Source organism: Theobroma cacao, chromosome 9, assembly GCF_053813885.1.
Source record: "Theobroma cacao isolate CCN51 chromosome 9, ASM5381388v1, whole genome shotgun sequence".
In the NCBI taxonomy this organism is placed as follows: Eukaryota; Viridiplantae; Streptophyta; class Magnoliopsida; order Malvales; family Malvaceae; genus Theobroma; species Theobroma cacao.
Genome location: NC_142647.1, coordinates 33,432,456 through 33,450,983, shown reverse-complemented (window position 1 = coordinate 33,450,983; position 18,528 = coordinate 33,432,456). Strand labels below are relative to the sequence as shown.

The 18,528-nt window shown below is 34.3% G+C and overlaps 1 protein-coding gene across 1 annotated transcript; it reads right to left on the bottom strand.

Annotated features, from left to right (window-relative positions):
- Positions 1–6,862: 6,862 nt before the first annotated feature.
- LOC18589534 (Protein kinase superfamily protein) lies at positions 6,863–15,694 on the bottom strand. Its single transcript, XM_007014557.3, has 6 exons — positions 15,189–15,694; positions 13,795–14,102; positions 13,545–13,680; positions 12,868–13,004; positions 7,755–7,878; positions 6,863–7,535 (listed from the first exon to the last, which is right to left on the bottom strand). The coding sequence occupies exons 1-6, from the start codon at positions 15,250–15,252 to the stop codon at positions 7,138–7,140; spliced, it is 1,167 nt and encodes a 388-aa protein (XP_007014619.3). The 5' UTR covers positions 15,253–15,694; the 3' UTR covers positions 6,863–7,137.
- Between the last annotated feature and the right edge of the window lie 2,834 nt (positions 15,695–18,528).

Genomic DNA, 18,528 nt, shown 5'->3' with positions numbered 1-18,528 from the left:
CGAAATGGTTGACTTCGAGTAATGACACTATAACATGAACTGGAATAATGTGAGAATCAAATATAAGTTTTACCGTTACCTAAATCTTGATCTCACACTTATGCATTTGCTTATAGTAGAACCGAAATCCTGATGGATATTGGACTCATGTTTAATCTCCTTATAATCTTTGATTTACCATGAGCATGATCATCATAAAGCATTAATCTAGACTCCGTATTTTGGGATTATAATCGAGATGAACATATGGGAACATATATTTAGATAATGGAGTTCATAGCATTAACATCACTTCTAGTGATTTCAGGAAGATTGGTGATTAATCTGGGCCTAGTGGATTGATGAATTAGCTTCTCATCACATCTGGATACTCAAAAGATTAGATCTAGAGTATTGAATCACTAATTGGATGAAATTTGAGACTAGGGGACAAAATTGACATAAAGGGTAAAACGGTAATTTCACTTTTTGTCATTGGATGGTTATGAGGGTTCACAATATAAGGTTTGCAATTGGACAATTAATAATTAATATCAAGTATTGAATTGTTTCTTGTGATTATAGTTAATCTAAGAGTGCAACCATGAATCTATGGTGGAGTGATTTTATAGCTAATAAGCTTGAATTATTTTTAATGAGATTAAGAATAATTCTAAGTTTATTGGAGCTTAAAATATTTATGTCCAAATAGATTCCCCACTTAGCCTCGTAGAATTCAACTTGTTTAAGTGGGAATACATGTTTTAATTTGTTTAATTAAATTGTGTACAAAAATGACAGCTTTAACATGTTTGTCTTAATTTAAATAAGAAAACATGTTTGTCTTAATTTAAACAAGAAAACATGTTTGTCTTAATTTAAGACAAGGAAAATATTTTTTATCTTAATCTAGACAAGAAAACATATTTGTCTCAATTTAGACAAGATAAAATATTTTATCTTAATTACAGACAAGAGTTGTCTTAAATTAAGATAACTTTAAGAGGATTTTTGCAAAATGAATCTAGACATCCATGTTGATAAAAGGAGACTCCATGTTTGACTATTACTCTTTTATTTATTATTAATTCTTTTTAAATAAAGATGGATAATAATAAAATAAGAGTTATTATTCAATAACGAGTTTTATTTTATTAAGAATTCTAAATGATAATTAAAGAATTAAATTATTTATTCTTTAATTTTTATTATGGAGCATGTTTGATGCTTCCATAACCCTGAATGGATGGTCAAAATTGATTCAAAGGTGTTTCATTTTGATTAAACCTTTGAAACAAGACTTTTAATAAAAAGAGAAGAGATTAAAAAAAAAATGAGAACGTACTTTTTCTAAAAAAAAAAGTTTCAGCAGTCACTTCTCTTTTTTTCTCCTCCTCCAAGCTTTTCCAAAGAAAAGAGAACAAAATCAGTTGCCATCTTGTAGTTTTGCATTCCATAACTTGTCCATTCAAGGTTCAAGTTTAAACTATTCTTGAAGAATAAGTGGTAAACTTATTTGGTCGAGAAATCATTCATTAGTATGATGGTGTCCGAAAATAAGAATCTCAAAATAAAGGTATGGTTTTTTCTTACTTAATAGATTCTTATTTTATTTCTTTAGATGTGATTATGCTACTTGCAATAATAATAATGTGTGTTTTCGCTTGTGTAATTGAATTGCTTGCTTCCTTTATAAAATAAATTTTGAAGTCCATGCTTTACACAATCACATTAATTCACTAAGATCATACTCCAACAATATTTGTTACAAGCAAGATGGCAAAAGGATTTAGATGTGAACGTACCACTTGGTGTAGGCTTCCAAATAATATTATTTTTAAAATTATTTCCAAGTGTAAATTCTCTGATAATACTCCACATCCTTGTCCATTGTGAAAACTCCCATCCAAAAAGCTGTCTTCGAAGTTTAATCTGCCACTACCATCCATTATTAGTCTAGTTTCCATAATCACAAAGCTTCCCATCCTTATGCACCGCCAATGCATATATCCTTGGAAATTCATTTTTCAAAGTCACATTTTCTACCTATGGATCATGCCAAAATGAAATAAATTTCCCATCACTTACAATAAATCTCAAATTAGTTATTACTTGCAAGAAAAATTTATCAGTAGGCATTAGAAGAGAAATAATATTTGCCATGTGTTTGAGCATTTACGGGCAATAGCAGGGTTGGGTATGAGGGCACAAGGATCATAGTCATTCTTAGCTGCCACAATTGTTCTCCACGAACTATTTGCTTCGTTCCCATATTGCCATACCCACTTTGTCGAACGAGCTCTATTTCTAATTTCTAGATAAAAAATTCTCATACCTCCACTATCCTTTGGATTACAAATAGTATCCCATTTAACATAACGTAGACCATGTTTATCACTATCACCCACCTAATAGAACCTTATCTGAATTTTATTTAGTTGATTCCTAATACCTAGAGACTGTTAGTGTAAGCCTCGCAAGCCAATCGATTTTGTGCTTGTAAAACACTATATTATATAGTCATATTTCATGTTAAATACATTATGGATATTTTATATAATGTATGAGGTATTTCTTTATCCATGAGTTTATTTATAAAGAGTTATGAGAGACTTATGTAGATAAACTCCTTGGAACATAATGGCCTTGCAAAGAAATTATAAAGGTTATAATTATGAGATTCTTATGCATCAAAGCCTTGTCCTTAAATATGTTCCTGGTCATTGTATTGTCAAGAATAAAGGTATTGACAATGCTTAAAGGCTAGTACATGCTAAGCCTCCTTACTTTAGAAGTAAGCAATTGATCTCATAAGTTGAAATATGTGAGATACTTGGGGATAGTATGTAGGTGCTTGTTAAGGAACAAGTTCACTGAACATGACCTGTTATGAGAGTTCTATTTGGTATTTCACTCAAGTGTCTATGAAAATACTTTCATGTGTTAGTAGTGTAAGTAATCCTTAGACTTGCGATACCAGGTCATCTTGTATGTGAATTGTCATGCTTTGATTTCACCTCTACGGGTCTGGAGATGACTAGATGCTTAAACAGGGTGCCTTTGGGTATGACATGAAGCATGCGAAGATGAATGAGTAGTCTAAAGAAGATTCATCACCCCAAGTGATTTAAAGGGGACATATCTCATTTGCTCCTAACTTATATTAATTAAAAGTCCTTGGCCAAGGCAATCTTGATAGGTCAATATAGAAGCTGCAGGACTAATATGGATAAGTTAGAAAGTAGACATTGAGCCAGACTTTCTATCTATCTGGGATATATGATGAAAGGATCAAATTACACTGAGATACTGTACACTGAAAGGTTAGTCAAATCATATTTACTCACTTGACATTTTGGTGGTCATGATGTATTGCTAGATGCCGCTTATGATCTATAAATATAAATATAAATTCTTAATTGAATTAATTTATATTTATTGCCAACATGTTGGGAACCTAATGGGTCACACACATAAGGTGAATTGTCAAAATTAATTTGAGTTCAATTGGATGTAATTTAATTGATTTTATAAAGGCTTAATCCAATTAAGTATTGGGCTAAATCAAATATGATTTGATGGAGTATTAAATAAAGGCCCAATTAGCCCAAGATATCTTATAATCCTTATTGGTTATAAAGTAGGTCAATTAACTCTATAAAAGAATCCCTTAGTCGTCTCTTGAATATATAGAAGAGTTCTATTTTATTTTCTCATGTGTTGAGATAAGATCACAGCCAAAAAGAGAGAAACACGAGGAAGCTCAAAGTTGAGAGTTTGCTAGCACAAATTTCAGCTTAGGGATTCACACATTCTTAGTGAAGAGATTTCGGCAAATCACTGTGTGGATCATCATTAGAGGCAGGACAACTGTGCTGCTATGGTTTGATAAGTCCTAGTTGGTGTACAAAAGTTAAAACGAAAAGCCAAGGAGGACTCCACCAAAGAAAGCAGACTTTCAGGTATGTCAAAATTTCTTTTGTGGTTTTTCTAGATTAGTTTCAATTAAAGTGATCCATGGTTTTGGGGATTAAAATTTAATAATATTCCGCTGCGTATGAGTTGTCTTAGCATGATTGAAATCCCCAACAGAGACATCTTAAATAAAAACATAAAAAAGATTGACAAATTGTTAATAACTAACCTTAATAATGTAACCCTACCACCACGTGAGAGCAATTTGGTTTTCCACCCTTCCAGTTTCAATTCAACTCGTTCAAGCAGAGGCCTCCAGATTTTAAACGAGTTATTTTGAGAATTCTGTGGGAGACCTAAATATGAAATAAATTGAGTTTCAATCTTACAGTGAACTTGAGAGCGCAGTTGACCTAAACTTCTTCATTAACGCCAATACCAATCAAATTGCATTTATGGAAATTGATCTTAAGACTAGAAACAATTTGACAATAAAACAAGTTCTGCAAAAATTTTGAGTTTCAAAGGTAACAATATTAATTTTGAAAAATTTAAATATTACTAATTCAAATACAAATTATATTTTTAAGATGTTATGTAATATGCATTTTGATTGAGTATAGTTGTAAATGAATGCAGACAATTAAGATGGATTGAAATGTTAGCTTTTTGAAAGTATTAAATCACACATATAAAAATTTTAGCTGGTCATGGTGATTTTATAGACAACAAGTCTAATTCTATTAGTGTACGTAAATAAATTGATTGATTTTTACTTTAAAGTTAACAATATAATTGAATACTAACCTTTTTATTTTTTTTCTTGCAGGAAAAGTATACTTGTACATTATTCTAGAAGTATGGTGAAGATTCATCTTCTCAGTCAGAATAAGATCCGCAAGCTTGGTCTAAAGCAATTGGAAGAATGGAGACTACACGCACTTACAGGTATGGGTTTGGTACTCATGTTCCTGTTACAACTGTACTTAATTCAACACACAACAATGCAACAACATCTGAGTCAACATGTGGCACTAATATCTCAAATGCTATCGATACCGCAATTGGGTTGGAAGAAAAAGTAAAAAATATATCACAAGATTTGGGTAAGATACGTGAGGATATACATGATGAAATTAAGGAGAATAATGTTAATATGATGGCAAAAATGAAAGAAGTAACAACAAAAAGCATGAAGGAATTTATGACACGTATAGAAGCAATGATTGTGAGTAATGCGCTTTCTAAATAAAGACATGCATCTACTTCTTGTTCAGATTCTGAAGAGCAAGATTATGAAATTTATTATGTCTCTTTTCTACATTTGAACTTAAATACTTTTTTAATATGCAAAAAATAGCACATTTAACTTTATGTTTAGATCTTAAAAAAAAAAAAACTTTATGTTTAGATATTTTGTGTTTATGACGATTTTTAATTGCCTCAACTTGATTTTGAATTTCACATTTTAATGCATTTTTTTATTATGAATATTAGATGTTAATTGTAAGTTGCATAGATTAATTATAATAACTAATATAATTTCGTTGGTAATGATTGAATTATCGACGGAATTCCGTAAGTAATTATTAAATTATCAACAAACCTTCATTGGTAATTTTCAACAAAAATTCATAAGTAATAACTAAATTACCAATGGAATTTCGTTGATAATTTCCAACGAAAATCCATAAGTAATGACTAAATAACTGACGGAATTTTGTTGGTAATTTCCAACAGAATGACTAAATTACCAATGGAATTCTGTCGGTAATTTTTTAACGAAAATCTTCCATTGGTAATTTCCAATAGAAATCTGTAGGTAATGACTAAATTATCGAAGGAACTTCGTTGGTAATTTTCAACGAAAAAATCTGAAAGTAATGACTAAATTACCGATGGAAATTTGTTTGCAATTTCCAACGAAAATCTATAGGTAATGACTAAATTACCAAAAAAAATTTTGTTGGTAATTTTCAACGAAAATTCGTTGGTAATATTTACTAACAAAAATTTCATTAGTAATTTTTGATGAATTTCTGTTGAAACAAATTTACCGGCTAAAATTTTCATCTATAATGTTCATCTTTTTCGACGGATTAATATTAAAATAAAAAAAAATATGGTAACTTTTTTTAATAGAATTTTGTAGCTTCTTCTAACAGAAATTTTCTGTAAAAATTTTTTAACGGATTTCCGACAATAAGCAATAGCATCAACCTTATTAGCAACAAAGTTTTCAATGGAATTTTTCATCAAAAATTCAATTCCAACAAAAATTTGACTTTTTCAACGAAATTTTCAGTCGAAACTAGTAGGATTTTTTGTAGTGCTAGTATTAGTGAATAATTCTTGTATTGTATTCTTTGGAGGTCAAAGTCTTACGGAATCCGCCTCATAAATCACATAGGGATCGGCCTTGGGTTTGCCTATGGCGCCTACAAGTATCTTTCACCACTTTTCCTCATATATAAATTACCTTTGCCGTCAATCTCTAATTCGGCAAATGCCATTCTTCAAATGCTTGAATTCTGAAAAAGAAAAAAAAATTTGGGTTGAAACTGGACTTATAGGGCTCTTCAAGATCATATCATTCACATTTTGGGAGTTAAATTATTGTTTAGCAATGGAAATTGTTTTAAAAGTTATAAGAAATCAGACTAAAATGTTTTGTCCAACTAATCTGTATTGGATCCAAAATTGACCAATTCTACTTTTGGGATTATTTCTTCCAGTTGATAGAAGCTTCCAGGCTTAAACCACTTGAAATTAAACGAGGATTCATTCAGCTTCCGAAGAGACTGACTCTACAATGTTTTTATGGAAATTAAATGGGTTTTCTTTTTGTCCCTAGAATCTGCTAAAAAAATATACACTTTGGTACTCTATATCAACTCCTAAAACTTTCCCTTGGAAGAAAACCCACGAACATAACATGAAAATATTATATAGCTGACATTAGTAATGATAAAATCTAATTTTCGCCATATTAGTATTCTCTATGGGGAATAGTAAGAGGCTAGAAATGTGTGGTTGTGGTACACAAGTACAAATCGGCTGTTAACTTTACAATATTCAAATAGCCAGCAAGCTACTATAATGACCATGTTTCAGCCAGAGGAGGAAATTAAAGACCGGGTGGGGGGGAAGACATCTTAGATTTGCTCATGAAGGCCATCTAGTGCAAAAACTCTCCTTTTAAATTGGAGAAGAAAGTTGACGAAATAAAAGCACGAGTCAAGTTCAATTACAGTGTGAATGTCCCTTGTTATCTAACTCTTCTTTTGGTACCTCAGTAATCACAGTTATGACAGTTTTGTCCGTTGGAACTTCGTCGGAACCCTGCAGAGGCTCCAAGGAATCTACTATATCTCGCATTAGGGGCCTTGCTTTCGGGTTCCGGTTCAGGCAATGATAGGCTAGCATGGCAGCTTTGTGAACCCCTCTGATGGGATAATCTCCTTGTAATCTTGGATCTATTATGTTGAGTAATTTCTTCTTCTCTTTGAGGAGAGGTAGAGCCCAATCGGTGAGGTTCTGTTCACGGGCTGGCCGTGACTTGTCTAATGATTTCCTTCCTGTGAGAAGTTCAAGAAGAACAACACCAAAGCTGTACACATCACTTCGAGGAGTCAGATGTCCTGCACAAGATCAGGTGCTGAGACGATGGAGTAAAACACAACACAAACTGAATGGACAATATCAATTGGGAAGCCTAATTTGCTTTTACTTGTCTGTATGGGAGTAATTTTTAGTTAAAATCAATTAGGAACAAGTTCAAGTCATTTGACATCCATCCTTAAGAAAGCTGAATGCATAAATATGGTTTAATGTCGAAACGACTGCTACCAAAAACTTACCTGTCATGATGTATTCAGGTGCTGCATATCCATATGTTCCCATAATGCGAGTGGAAACATGAGATTTGTCTCCTACGGGCCCATCTTTGGCAAGGCCAAAATCAGAGAGCTTTGCGTTGTATTCCTGTTTATTGAACGCATAAACAAGTGATTGACATACTTAATTCTTGCTATAAAATCAATCAGATTCTTGTGCATCATTAACCCACAAATTCTCATGATAATTAGGGAAAACATGCTATATATATATATATATATATATATATATATATCTCAGGCTTCAACAATAAGGCTCCACCCCGAGCATGGGTTAACTCAAATAAGATGGCTGTTTGTACTAGCGGAGAGAGGTACCCCATAAAGGGTTTAAAAATCTTGCCACTTTTGTGTTCAGAGCACGTTCAAAGTACAAACTAGATGAAGGGTTCTTAACATTTGGTTTTGACAAAAGTAATGTTTTAAAGAAGTGACAGCCATCATATCCCTCAGCGATTTGTGCACTAAGATCATATCTATGGCTCATTAATACCCTCCGTAGCATCATAATTATAAATAAAGCCTTCTCCAGTGTTAGGGCCACATTACCATACCCAACTTTTGAAAATTAATAACTTATTTTTATTATAAATAAAATATTAGTATTTTTCTTATATTGACATCATTAAACTTAGTTAAAAAAAGATTAAAGAATTTCATCTTCACTTTTACTTTTAACTTGACAATTTCTAATAATTTTCTTTAAATAAGAGTACAAGTTTAACGTCTGAGTTCAAAAAATTTATTTGGCTTGTATTTCTAGTGTGTTTTTTTTATGAAAAAATAGTTTATTGTATCATATCCATCTCTTTTAACTGCTTACATCATTTTCTCATATTCTAAGAGGTGGTTTGTGTGTGGCAAATTATATATTCGATAAAATTCCCAAGTTATGCTTCTAGAATTTCTCATTGTCTGGTTCGACTTCAACTTGAGTGATTGTTTTGTGTACTAAATTAAATTGGATGCATCAAATTATGTTATCTTCAAGCTTATGATTTTTTGGAAGTTGTAGAAATATGGAAGGAACCTCCATGTTTAAGGGAGAATCCAACATTTGCTCAAATGAAGCAATATAGTGTGGGGTGTTCCCAGAAGTATAAGGCCTTGTCTTCAATTCAAAATGATGTGCCTGATGTGATTGTTACAAGGATCACAACCTATGACACTCTAAAGCAAGCTTGGGACAAGATCAATGAGGAGTTTTAAGGCATAAAAAAGAACAGGCAATAACAGCTTATTAACTTGAGGAGAGAATTTGAGAATCTCAAGATGTAGTACACTGATACTGTCAAGCAATATTCATACAAGATCATGCCCGTTGTGAACAACATAAGGCTACATGGTAATGAATTTACAAAAAAAAAAAAAAAAAAAACAGAGAGAGAGAATTGTGGAAAAGATAATCACCACCCTATCATAAAAGTATGAGTCAAAGATTTCCTAGCCCTCGAACACTTAAAGAGATCTCTCCAATATTTCTTTCTCAAAGTTGATAAATGCTCTCTGTGCTTAAGAGCAAAGAAGGGCTAATAGATAGGAGGCTGTGATGGAGGGTGCATTCCAAGCCAAGGAGAAAGAAAAGACTCATTAAAGTGTTAAGGGTAGAAGACAACAAGGCAACAGAAGGGAGAAGTAGTGAAAAGAGGTTGAAAGCCGCAAAGATGGGTGTAAAAGAAAGTACCAGCATTAACGTGTTAAGGGTAGAAGACAACAAGGCAACAGAAGGGAGAAGTAGTGAAAAGAGGTTGAAAGCCGCAAAGATGGGTGTAAAAGAAAGTACCAGCATTAACGTGTTAAGGGTAGAAGACAACAAGGCAACAGAAGGGAGAAGTAGTGAAAAGAGGTTGAAAGCCGCAAAGATGGGTGTAAAAGAAAGTACCAGCCGTGCTCACGTTGTAAGAAAACCATCATTTGGAGAAGTATTGTTGGCATGGGCCAAAGATTCAATGTAAGTCTTGCAAACAAATGATTCATATAAAGAAGGTCAGCAAGAATAAAAGGTTACCGTAGAATACGCAAGCCTTAAATGCAGAAACCAATCAACAAAATGAAGAGCATGCGCTTGTGCAACATGCTATACTACCAGAAGAAAAATGAGTGATGCTTGGTTGACTATAAGTGGTTGTGCACACCACATGTTTTGAAATGAGAGAATATATAGGGAACTTGACAGGTTCGACACTCAAGGATCAAAATTGGCAATGGTGACTATATTAAGGACAAAGGAAAGGGAGATGTAGTTGTTTAAACCAAATCAAGTACCAAATTCATTTCACATGTTTTGTTTGGGCTTGAAATTGAGCTGAATCTAATTAGTGTCGGTCAGTTTCTAGAGACTGATTATTCTTTGGTGTTCAAGGGTAGAACATGTTTGATTTGTGAATCTAGTGGTAGTGAATTAGTTACTATAGGCATGAACAACAGATGTTTTATGTTAGATTGGTGTCCAACTATTTGTGAATCATATCCATGTTCTGTTGATGCATCATCATTGTGGCATGGAACAATGAGGCATGTACACTATCATTCACTAGGTAGTTTGCATAAATCTGGATTGGTTCTTAATTTACCCCCAATTCGGTAATTAGAAGGATGTGTGTGGGGTTTTTCAACTTGAAACATAAACCAGACTTTCATTTCCAATAAATCAAGCTTCAAGAGCATCTAAGAAGCTTCAGCTTGTGTGTGCTAATGTTTATGATCCAATTAGGACTTTTATCTTTGAGTGGTAACAAGTATTTCATTATATTTATTGATGATTATACCAGAATGTGTTGGGTTTACTTCCTTAACTGACAAAAAAATAGCTGATGTGTTTTGGAAGTGCAAGGCTTGGATTAAAACCAAAGTGGCTAAAGGATAAAAGTGATAAGGTCAAACAAAGGGCCAAAATATACTTCAGAAAAATTTCAAGAATTTTGTAATGAAGCTAGAACATGAGCATCAATTTACCATTGCCTACACCCAAAAAGAAAATAAGATAAGTGAGAGAAAGAACAAGAGAACAATGGAAATGACAAAATGCCTATTGTTTGAGAAAGGGTTACCAAAGAAGCTATGGGCAGAAGTTGTCAACATAGCAGTCTACCTGCATAGACTTCCTACAAAAGCATTGAAGGACTTGACTCCATTTGAAGCATAGTTTTCGGTGCAAACATCAAGTGCAACACTTGAAAAGTATTTGGGTGCATTTGTTATACTCACATTTCAGATGTCAAGAGGGATAAGCTAGAAAAAAAGGTGGTTGCAGGCATCTTTATTGGCTTTAGTAGCATTGCCCAAGGGTACATCATTTACAACCCTCTCTATGAGAAGGTGACAGTTTGTAGAGATTTGAGATTTGATGAAGTGGCGACCTGGAATTGGGAAAAATCACTGATTGAAGAAGTCAAAGATAAACAAAGGAGATTTTGACGTAAGAAAAAATGTCCAAATGAGGATGCAATTGATGATGTATGTGTATGAGAGACTCAATGTGTCTATTCTAGAGCCTGACAGCTTTTAAGAAGCTACAAATCTGTTGTTTTGAGAAAGCTAATACTAGATGATTTTGAGATGATTGAGAAAATTAAGAAATGGAAGCTTGTGAACAAATTAAGCCATAAGAAAGTGATTGGTGTAAAGTGTGTGTTAAAAATCAAACTAAATGCTGCTGGTTCTGTAACAAAACGATGGAAAGGATGGTTGTTAATGGGCATGCACAACAATATGGGATGGATTACTTAGAAAACTATGTACATTTTGCAAGACTTGACACAATTAGGTTGTTAATGGCCATTGGGCACAAAACCATGGTGGATACACCAGTTGGACATCAAGTCTTATTTTCCAAATGGAAATCTTCAAGATAAAATTTTTGTGGAGCAACATAAGGGCTTTACTGTTCAAAGGTGGTGAAGACAAATTGCTCCAAGGGCTTTACTGTTGATGATATGAACCATTTGTTCGAGTGTCTTTGCATGGAATCAAAGAAGAAAGACACGATAGCATAGTCAATAGTAGAGGCAGAATACACAGTTATAGCTAGAGCTGTGAATCTAGCAATTTGTCTTAGAAAATTGATGAATGATCTAAATTTTGCACAAGAGGACGCCACAGAAATCAAAGTTGATAATCAATCAGATTTGGCAACAGCCAAAAATCCTACATTCCACGGAAGAACATAGCACTTGAAGATCAAGTATCATTTTTTTAGGGAAGCACAACAAGAAAAGGAAGTCAATATAGTCCAGTGTAGTTCTGAAGACCAACTTGCTGATATCTTGACCAAGTAACTACCTAAGGACATATTTGAGATGCTACGAAGAAAATTAGAGTGTGCAGCGAAGCAGCCAAGGAGGATTGCTGAATTATGACTGGCTATGCTGCACTTTGCCTACGCAGATCATCATTAGCCACTGTAAGATAGTTTATTAGCTTCAAGAGCTGGCTTGTTTGTTGCAAATTAAATGTTTGATGAATTCCGACGTCACACTTGTAGAATTTTTCCTTGTCTAGTTCAAGTTAAACTTGAGTGGTTTTTGTTGTATTAAATTAAGTGTGATGAATAATGGTAGCTTATAGGATTGGTGCAGTCTACTTTGACAAATTTTCTAGTTTAACTCCAGTTTTTGTAGCATAGGTTAACTTGTGATTTTTGATATATCCGATTTTTTTGTTGTGATATTTCAGTGTTTAGATAATGAAAAAAGTAGCAGCAGTTAGCAATTTTTGTTGAAGCAGGCAAGTCCTTTGACACTACCTCCCCTTTATATACTTGTCTTAAGGTGAAATGAATTAAGGGAAAATTTCAAGTATTTTCTAAGCTTTGTTTTTTTTTCTTTTTATTGTATCTAACTTTGGTATTCTTGAGAATTTAGTGTGCAAATCTTTAAGTTTTGTTTTCAATAAATACCAAAGAAAATATCTTATTTTCCTCTTTCTATCTTCACACAATACCAGGGATAACACTATTATACTGATCCATGCTGAAACAAGGTCCTGGCCTTGCCCAATATAATCAGAGTTCTAATTCCTAATTATAGTTACTTTAGAAAAAAAGAGCACAACAAGTTTGAGTAAACCAAGTGCTAACCAGGTCCAGTAGAATATTAGATGTCTTAAAATCACGGTAGATGACGGGCTTCTCTGCTTCATGGAGAAAGGCAAGTCCTTTTGCAGCACCAAAAGCAATCTTCATTCTAGTAGACCAAGGAAGAGGAAGCAATACTCCTGTAACAAAGGATATTTTCGCTGGTTACGTATAACAAATAGTAAAGAAAACTGCAGGCATGCTACGCCTACGGTGATACCCTGAATAAGTTAGTACATTACGTGAAAATAACTTATGCTATAGAGAAAGTAGATAAATCCTCCTAAGACCATATAGTAACCTTTGAGGCCACTATACCGGGAATGATTTCCAACTGAAACAAGCTACTTCAGTATTTTAGCACTATATATGACAGAAGCTTTCTGTAAGTATCTCGTCTAGAGGACTAGAAACCATACTAGTAGCTTTTCAAGTGCTGTCTTAGATGCTACCTTCTCTGTTCTATATACATGTGATCTGGCTAAGAATGATGATGAACGTATTCCTTTGGTTGTTGGGAATTGGAGTTCCCATTGATTGGCAGACGAATGAAACACGACTTGTGTTAGCCTAAGCAAATGGTGTTCTTTTCTTGGTTAGTCACCAAATGTATGTCGTCAAAGATATTTTCGAGGTTTCTACAATGGCATGTCATTGATTTAGTGATGAAATCTACTTACTTGAGAAAAGATTGTTTTCCACACTGCCACGAGCCATATACTCGTATATTAGTACCCGATGGTCATCTTCGCAGCAGTAGCCAATAAGTTTCACCAAATTTGGATGAGAAAGCTGACCCAGAAATATGACCTCTGCCTAATAGTCCACAAAGCTACTCATCAAATTCGTAGGACACTCAAAGGTTCATGCAGCAGAAGAGGTTAAAAGGAAAACCAACAATAAAAAAACAAAAAGAGAACGAAAGACTACCAGCCATTCTCTGTGTCCTTGATAACTGTTATCACCATCATGCACCTTTACAGCAACAGCAAGGGGTTGAAGCCCCTCCCTCAAGTCCTCAGAAATCAACCCTTTATAAACACTTCCAAAACCTCCTCCACCCAACACACCGTCCTGCCTGAAATTTCCAGTGATGATCTTCAACTCTTCAAACGTGAATGCAATCAACGGATTCGCAGCAGAATCACGACGTAGGTCTTCTACTTCTTTGGGATTCGAGGGCAACTTACTATCGTCCCTCCTTTGTTTCTCTGAGGGACTGCGGTCTTTTGGAGACTCTGCAAAAGGAATAGATATATAAGCGCAAATGGCATCATTTATGTAATTCTCAAATCCGAAAAAGACCATATCGTTTTTCCGTTGTTGAAGGAGAAGATGATTAAAGCATTGCAATTTGCAGACCATGTTTTAGCAACCAGATGATCTTTCAGAACCTAAATTGTTAGAGGCTCAAACCTGATACGCAAAGACCAGGAAAAGGATTTCCTTAGACAAGTGTGAATTAGTTGAGGCAAAGCACCTCATTCATTCTCCATCTCTTTTCATTTCTATTTTAATTTACATTTATGATCTTACAATAAGCTCCCCAACATCAATATTCAATTAGGATTTCTGAAAATTAGAGATAATTTAAGTTTTGGGATATTTCATCAGCAGGAAGCAGCACAAGATGAGAAGAAAAAGGAGAAAAGAAATGCTGATTCTGACGGAGAAATTATTACTTCCAGAAATGCCTTTTTATATTTAAAAAAACTTGTCAAAGTTTAGTAGCAATATTATATAATATTATTGAGATAAGAACCAGGGTACTACGGTGACAGGCTTCCATTTGTAAAAGAAAAAACAAAAACCCACTACTCTCTTTTGTGGGGATAAAGATGAGCTAAACAAAAATACATATTGCTGTGTCTTTTCCAATTCTAATTGCAGAAGATTGTTAATATCAAGAACATATATCTGTACGGAAGACATTATATAAAGATGACAAAGAGGGAGAGAGAGAGAAGACAGAGAAATTCCACAAAATTGATTCAACGAATCTAAGAACTTAAATAATGAAAGAAACAACATGGAAAAGAAGCATATTTGACATTTCTAAGATTCATGGTAGAAACTGAATCCAATAAGAAAAGAAGAAGATAACACAGAAATCAGATGTAAAGTAGAAGTCAATGAAGCAGAGGATAAAACAGAGGAAAACAGAGTAGGAGCTACTTGAATTAAGTTGCAACTCAAATATTACAAATTTCAATTCGAAATATAGAGTGATAAAAGAAAATAAATACTTACGTTCATTGATTTGTTTTTAAGGAAGAAAAGCAATTACATAAATTTAATTAATGAAAAAAAATAATCAAACAAACCTGACTTAGCATTAGATGAGACTCTGTAAATGGAAGGCTCCCACCTACACAAGCAATTCCCCATTATAGCGAGAAGCAGAACGAAGCCAAAGAAAAGCCAACTTCCTTCAGAAACAACCCATCATCAAAACCAGAGTCATTTGAACTTATCTTTAATCTTTAGTAGTAAAAAGAAGAAACAAAACCCGAATCAGCAAAAGGAAAAGAACACTCTGCTATCATGAAGACAGAGAGATGTTGCCTGTGGGAAATTGTGAGGACAGCAAATTGGGAAAATGGTGATGAGAGAGAGAGAATTCTTGATGGCAATGATGGGATGAATGTTGAGGTGGGGGCTAGTTCTTGGCTATGGCGGAAATGGGCCCACAAAGAGGAGAAGAGTGTATTGTTGTTTTGCTTTGTTTCGTTTCGTTTTCGCGTCAAAATATTCAAAATTGTGTTGAAGCTTTTGTGCGCTTTCTCTTTAGTGCGCATGTTTGATCCCGCACCAATCTTTTTCTATCGTTATTCCCTCACCCTCATCTCTCAACTACAGCACTCGGCGTGCGTGTACTCTAATTCTCTCTCTCTCTCTCTAATGCCGTTTTGTTCATGTTCTCACGCTTCCACAGCTATCACACTACAATCGACAATACCATCACCCAACTCCTTGTGAATAAACTTTGCACCCACCTTACCTACCATTCCCTTTCTGTTTTTTTTTTTTTTTTTCTCTTTTTATCATTTTTTTTGTTAATTAATTGTTACTATATATTCTAATGCTACAACGTATACGTCCATTGTTGGGGCGAAGTTGTCCATGACTTCATCTGCTCCACCAACTCAAACAATTAACCAATTAAAATGCTATCTATGCGTAGGCATTTCATCTTTTCTAGAGAACCTTTCTCTTGAGTTTCACATTGTGCCATCTTCATGTTACCCTGAGCAGCTATAGTGTTATTTATATGATTGAATCATTTGATCACTTGCATGCCAATTGCTCATAAGATTTGCCTAGGGCTCTCTAGATTGTTTCATTTTGCTCATTAATAAAACCAGAATGAACATCTATATAGAGAGTGCAGAGAGAAGATTTTGTGGCGCGCTAAGCGTGATAGGGGCTACAACATGTTGGCTACACCTTGCTTGAAGAAATGCTTAACTGTCAGTGTGGTGTACCCTGTTGCATGTATGACGACGATGACGACGACGATGATGGGTCTAATCCATATTCTGTCACCATCGTTCCTCGATGACTAAGGAACATGCTCAATCATTAACCTCATCTTGATCATATGTCCAACTCAAGAAGAAATTTGAGGCAGCTAATAATTTATTACATGAGATCTAGTATGAGGTTTGAACATGTTGAAAAAGCTATAAAGGGCAAAGACTCGGTGATATCCGTGTTACTCGCACTAATACAATGTTTGATCAAGATTCGCCAAGTGAATTATGATTAAGAATAAGAATTAAAGGGAAAGAGAAGAAAAAGCAGAAAGTATACGCCTATGTGTGGATTATTTCAAGACAAATGTTTTAATTGCAGAGGAGTATAATGATTCAGCTTCTCCTTGAATATTGTTGGTTCATGTGGATTGTGGCTCACTTTAATATTCAATATTATAGATTGGGCATATATAGAAAGTGAACTAGTTAATGGGTTTTTTCAAAAATAACCCTCATACATAAAGTGTTTTTTAAAATAGCTCTTTCATAATTTTAATTATTTTTAGCCAAGAGAAATTAATTTTAAACAAAATTGCCTTTAATAAAATCAACTCATATGTTTGGGTTTATGTCTCAAACCGACCCATATTTTTAGGTCAAGTATTTTATCATTTTGATTTCTCAACTTTCCTCGATAGACCAAGCTTTCCTTTACAGACCAAGCATTCCTTGCCAGTCAAAGAAAAAACTTAGAGCGTTTTGAGCATTTTGAGCATTGATATGAGCATTTTGGAGTGGTTTGAGTGTAAAGCTATTTTTTTTCGTTGATTATGTTGTTAAATGAAATGTTGTGTGTTGTTTGAAGTTGTTAATTTTGTTAAATGGAAGTTGATAGTTTTAGTAGTTTTTGGGTTGAACATTGAGAGGGCATGTGTGACTAGTTGATAGGGCATACGTGACTAGTTTTATGCGTTGGGTTTAGGGGTTTTAGGCATTGCATGACTTGGGGTTTGCATGACTAGTTGATAGGGCATGCGTGAATGGTTTTGGGCATTGGGTTTATGGGTTTTAGGCATTGCATGACTTAGGGTTTGCCTGACTAGTTGATAGGGGATTGCGTGATCGATTTTTAAGTATTGCGTGAATAGTTGATAGGGCATTGCGTGATTGATATTTAGTCATTGCGTGACTCGTTGATAGAATATTGCATGACTAATTGTTAGTCATTGCATGACTGATTTTTAGGCATTGCATGCTTGGTTGTTAGTCATTGCATGACTAGCTTTTAGGCATTGCGTGACTGTTGATAGCCATTGTGTTACTGGTTGATAGGGCATTGTGTGACTGGTTGATGGGGCATTGCGTAATTGGTTTTTAGGCATTACATGACTACTTGATTGGGCATTACATGACGATTTTCTAGTCAATGCTTGGATATTAATGCTTTTTAATTTTTTGCTCAACTTTAATGCTTGTGTTATGTATATGTTTTGTTACTTAATAAGCGATGCTTAACACGTGCTTCATGTATTTTCTTTTAGTCTTCTATGTATGCAAAGATAGAAAAAACTAGTTTTTGTTTTTGTTTTTTTTTAAATCTTCCTTGATCACATTCACTAAATGGAAATGTTATTTGTTTTCTGTTGCAGATGGCCAGAACAGAACAAGAGAACATGGAAGCTTTGCTCCGTGTTACGAGGGACCAATGGGGTTTCAACGCTAGCATTAACATCCACTACAAGTGGATGTAGTTGCATGTCATACATGAGGCACTACGAAAAAAAATTAATTGGACATAATGAAGAGAACATGCTTTGAGAAACAGATAAACATCGAATCAAAAAAGAGTTTATTCGGTGCCAGTCTCGAGCATAACCTACTGCTGCGCAGAATAGATGAACCTAGCACCATTGAGGGTAAGTTATGGTTTGCCATAGGTAATACCAAGGCCTTTTTCTTGAAGCGTGAGTTTAGCCTAGTGACAACACTCAAGTTCGACCCCATGCCTGATGTTATTTCCAATCCCTATTAGGTCATCCCTAGAGGAATTAACGAGAGATATTAGGGGTGGAGAACCAAGTGAAGCTCCAAGATGTGTTAGATACGGTTGCGAGAGGGTAATTCTATCAGAACAGAGACACAATAAAGATATCCCTTCTCTTGATCGTAAACAATATTTTATTAGGTC

What these genes read in the sequence shown, in the direction of transcription:
- LOC18589534 (XM_007014557.3), bottom strand. Translation starts at nt 15,252, where the DNA reads ATGGGGAATTGCTTGTGTAGGTGGGAGCCTTCCATTTACAGAGTCTCA. An exon ending in CTCATCTAATGCTAAGTCAG is followed by an intron (nt 14,103 to 15,188) that starts GTTTGTTTGATT and finishes TTCCTTTTGCAG; the next exon opens with AGTCTCCAAAAGACCGCAGT. An exon ending in AAGGACACAGAGAATGGCTG is followed by an intron (nt 13,681 to 13,794) that starts GTAGTCTTTCGT and finishes GTGGACTATTAG; the next exon opens with GCAGAGGTCATATTTCTGGG.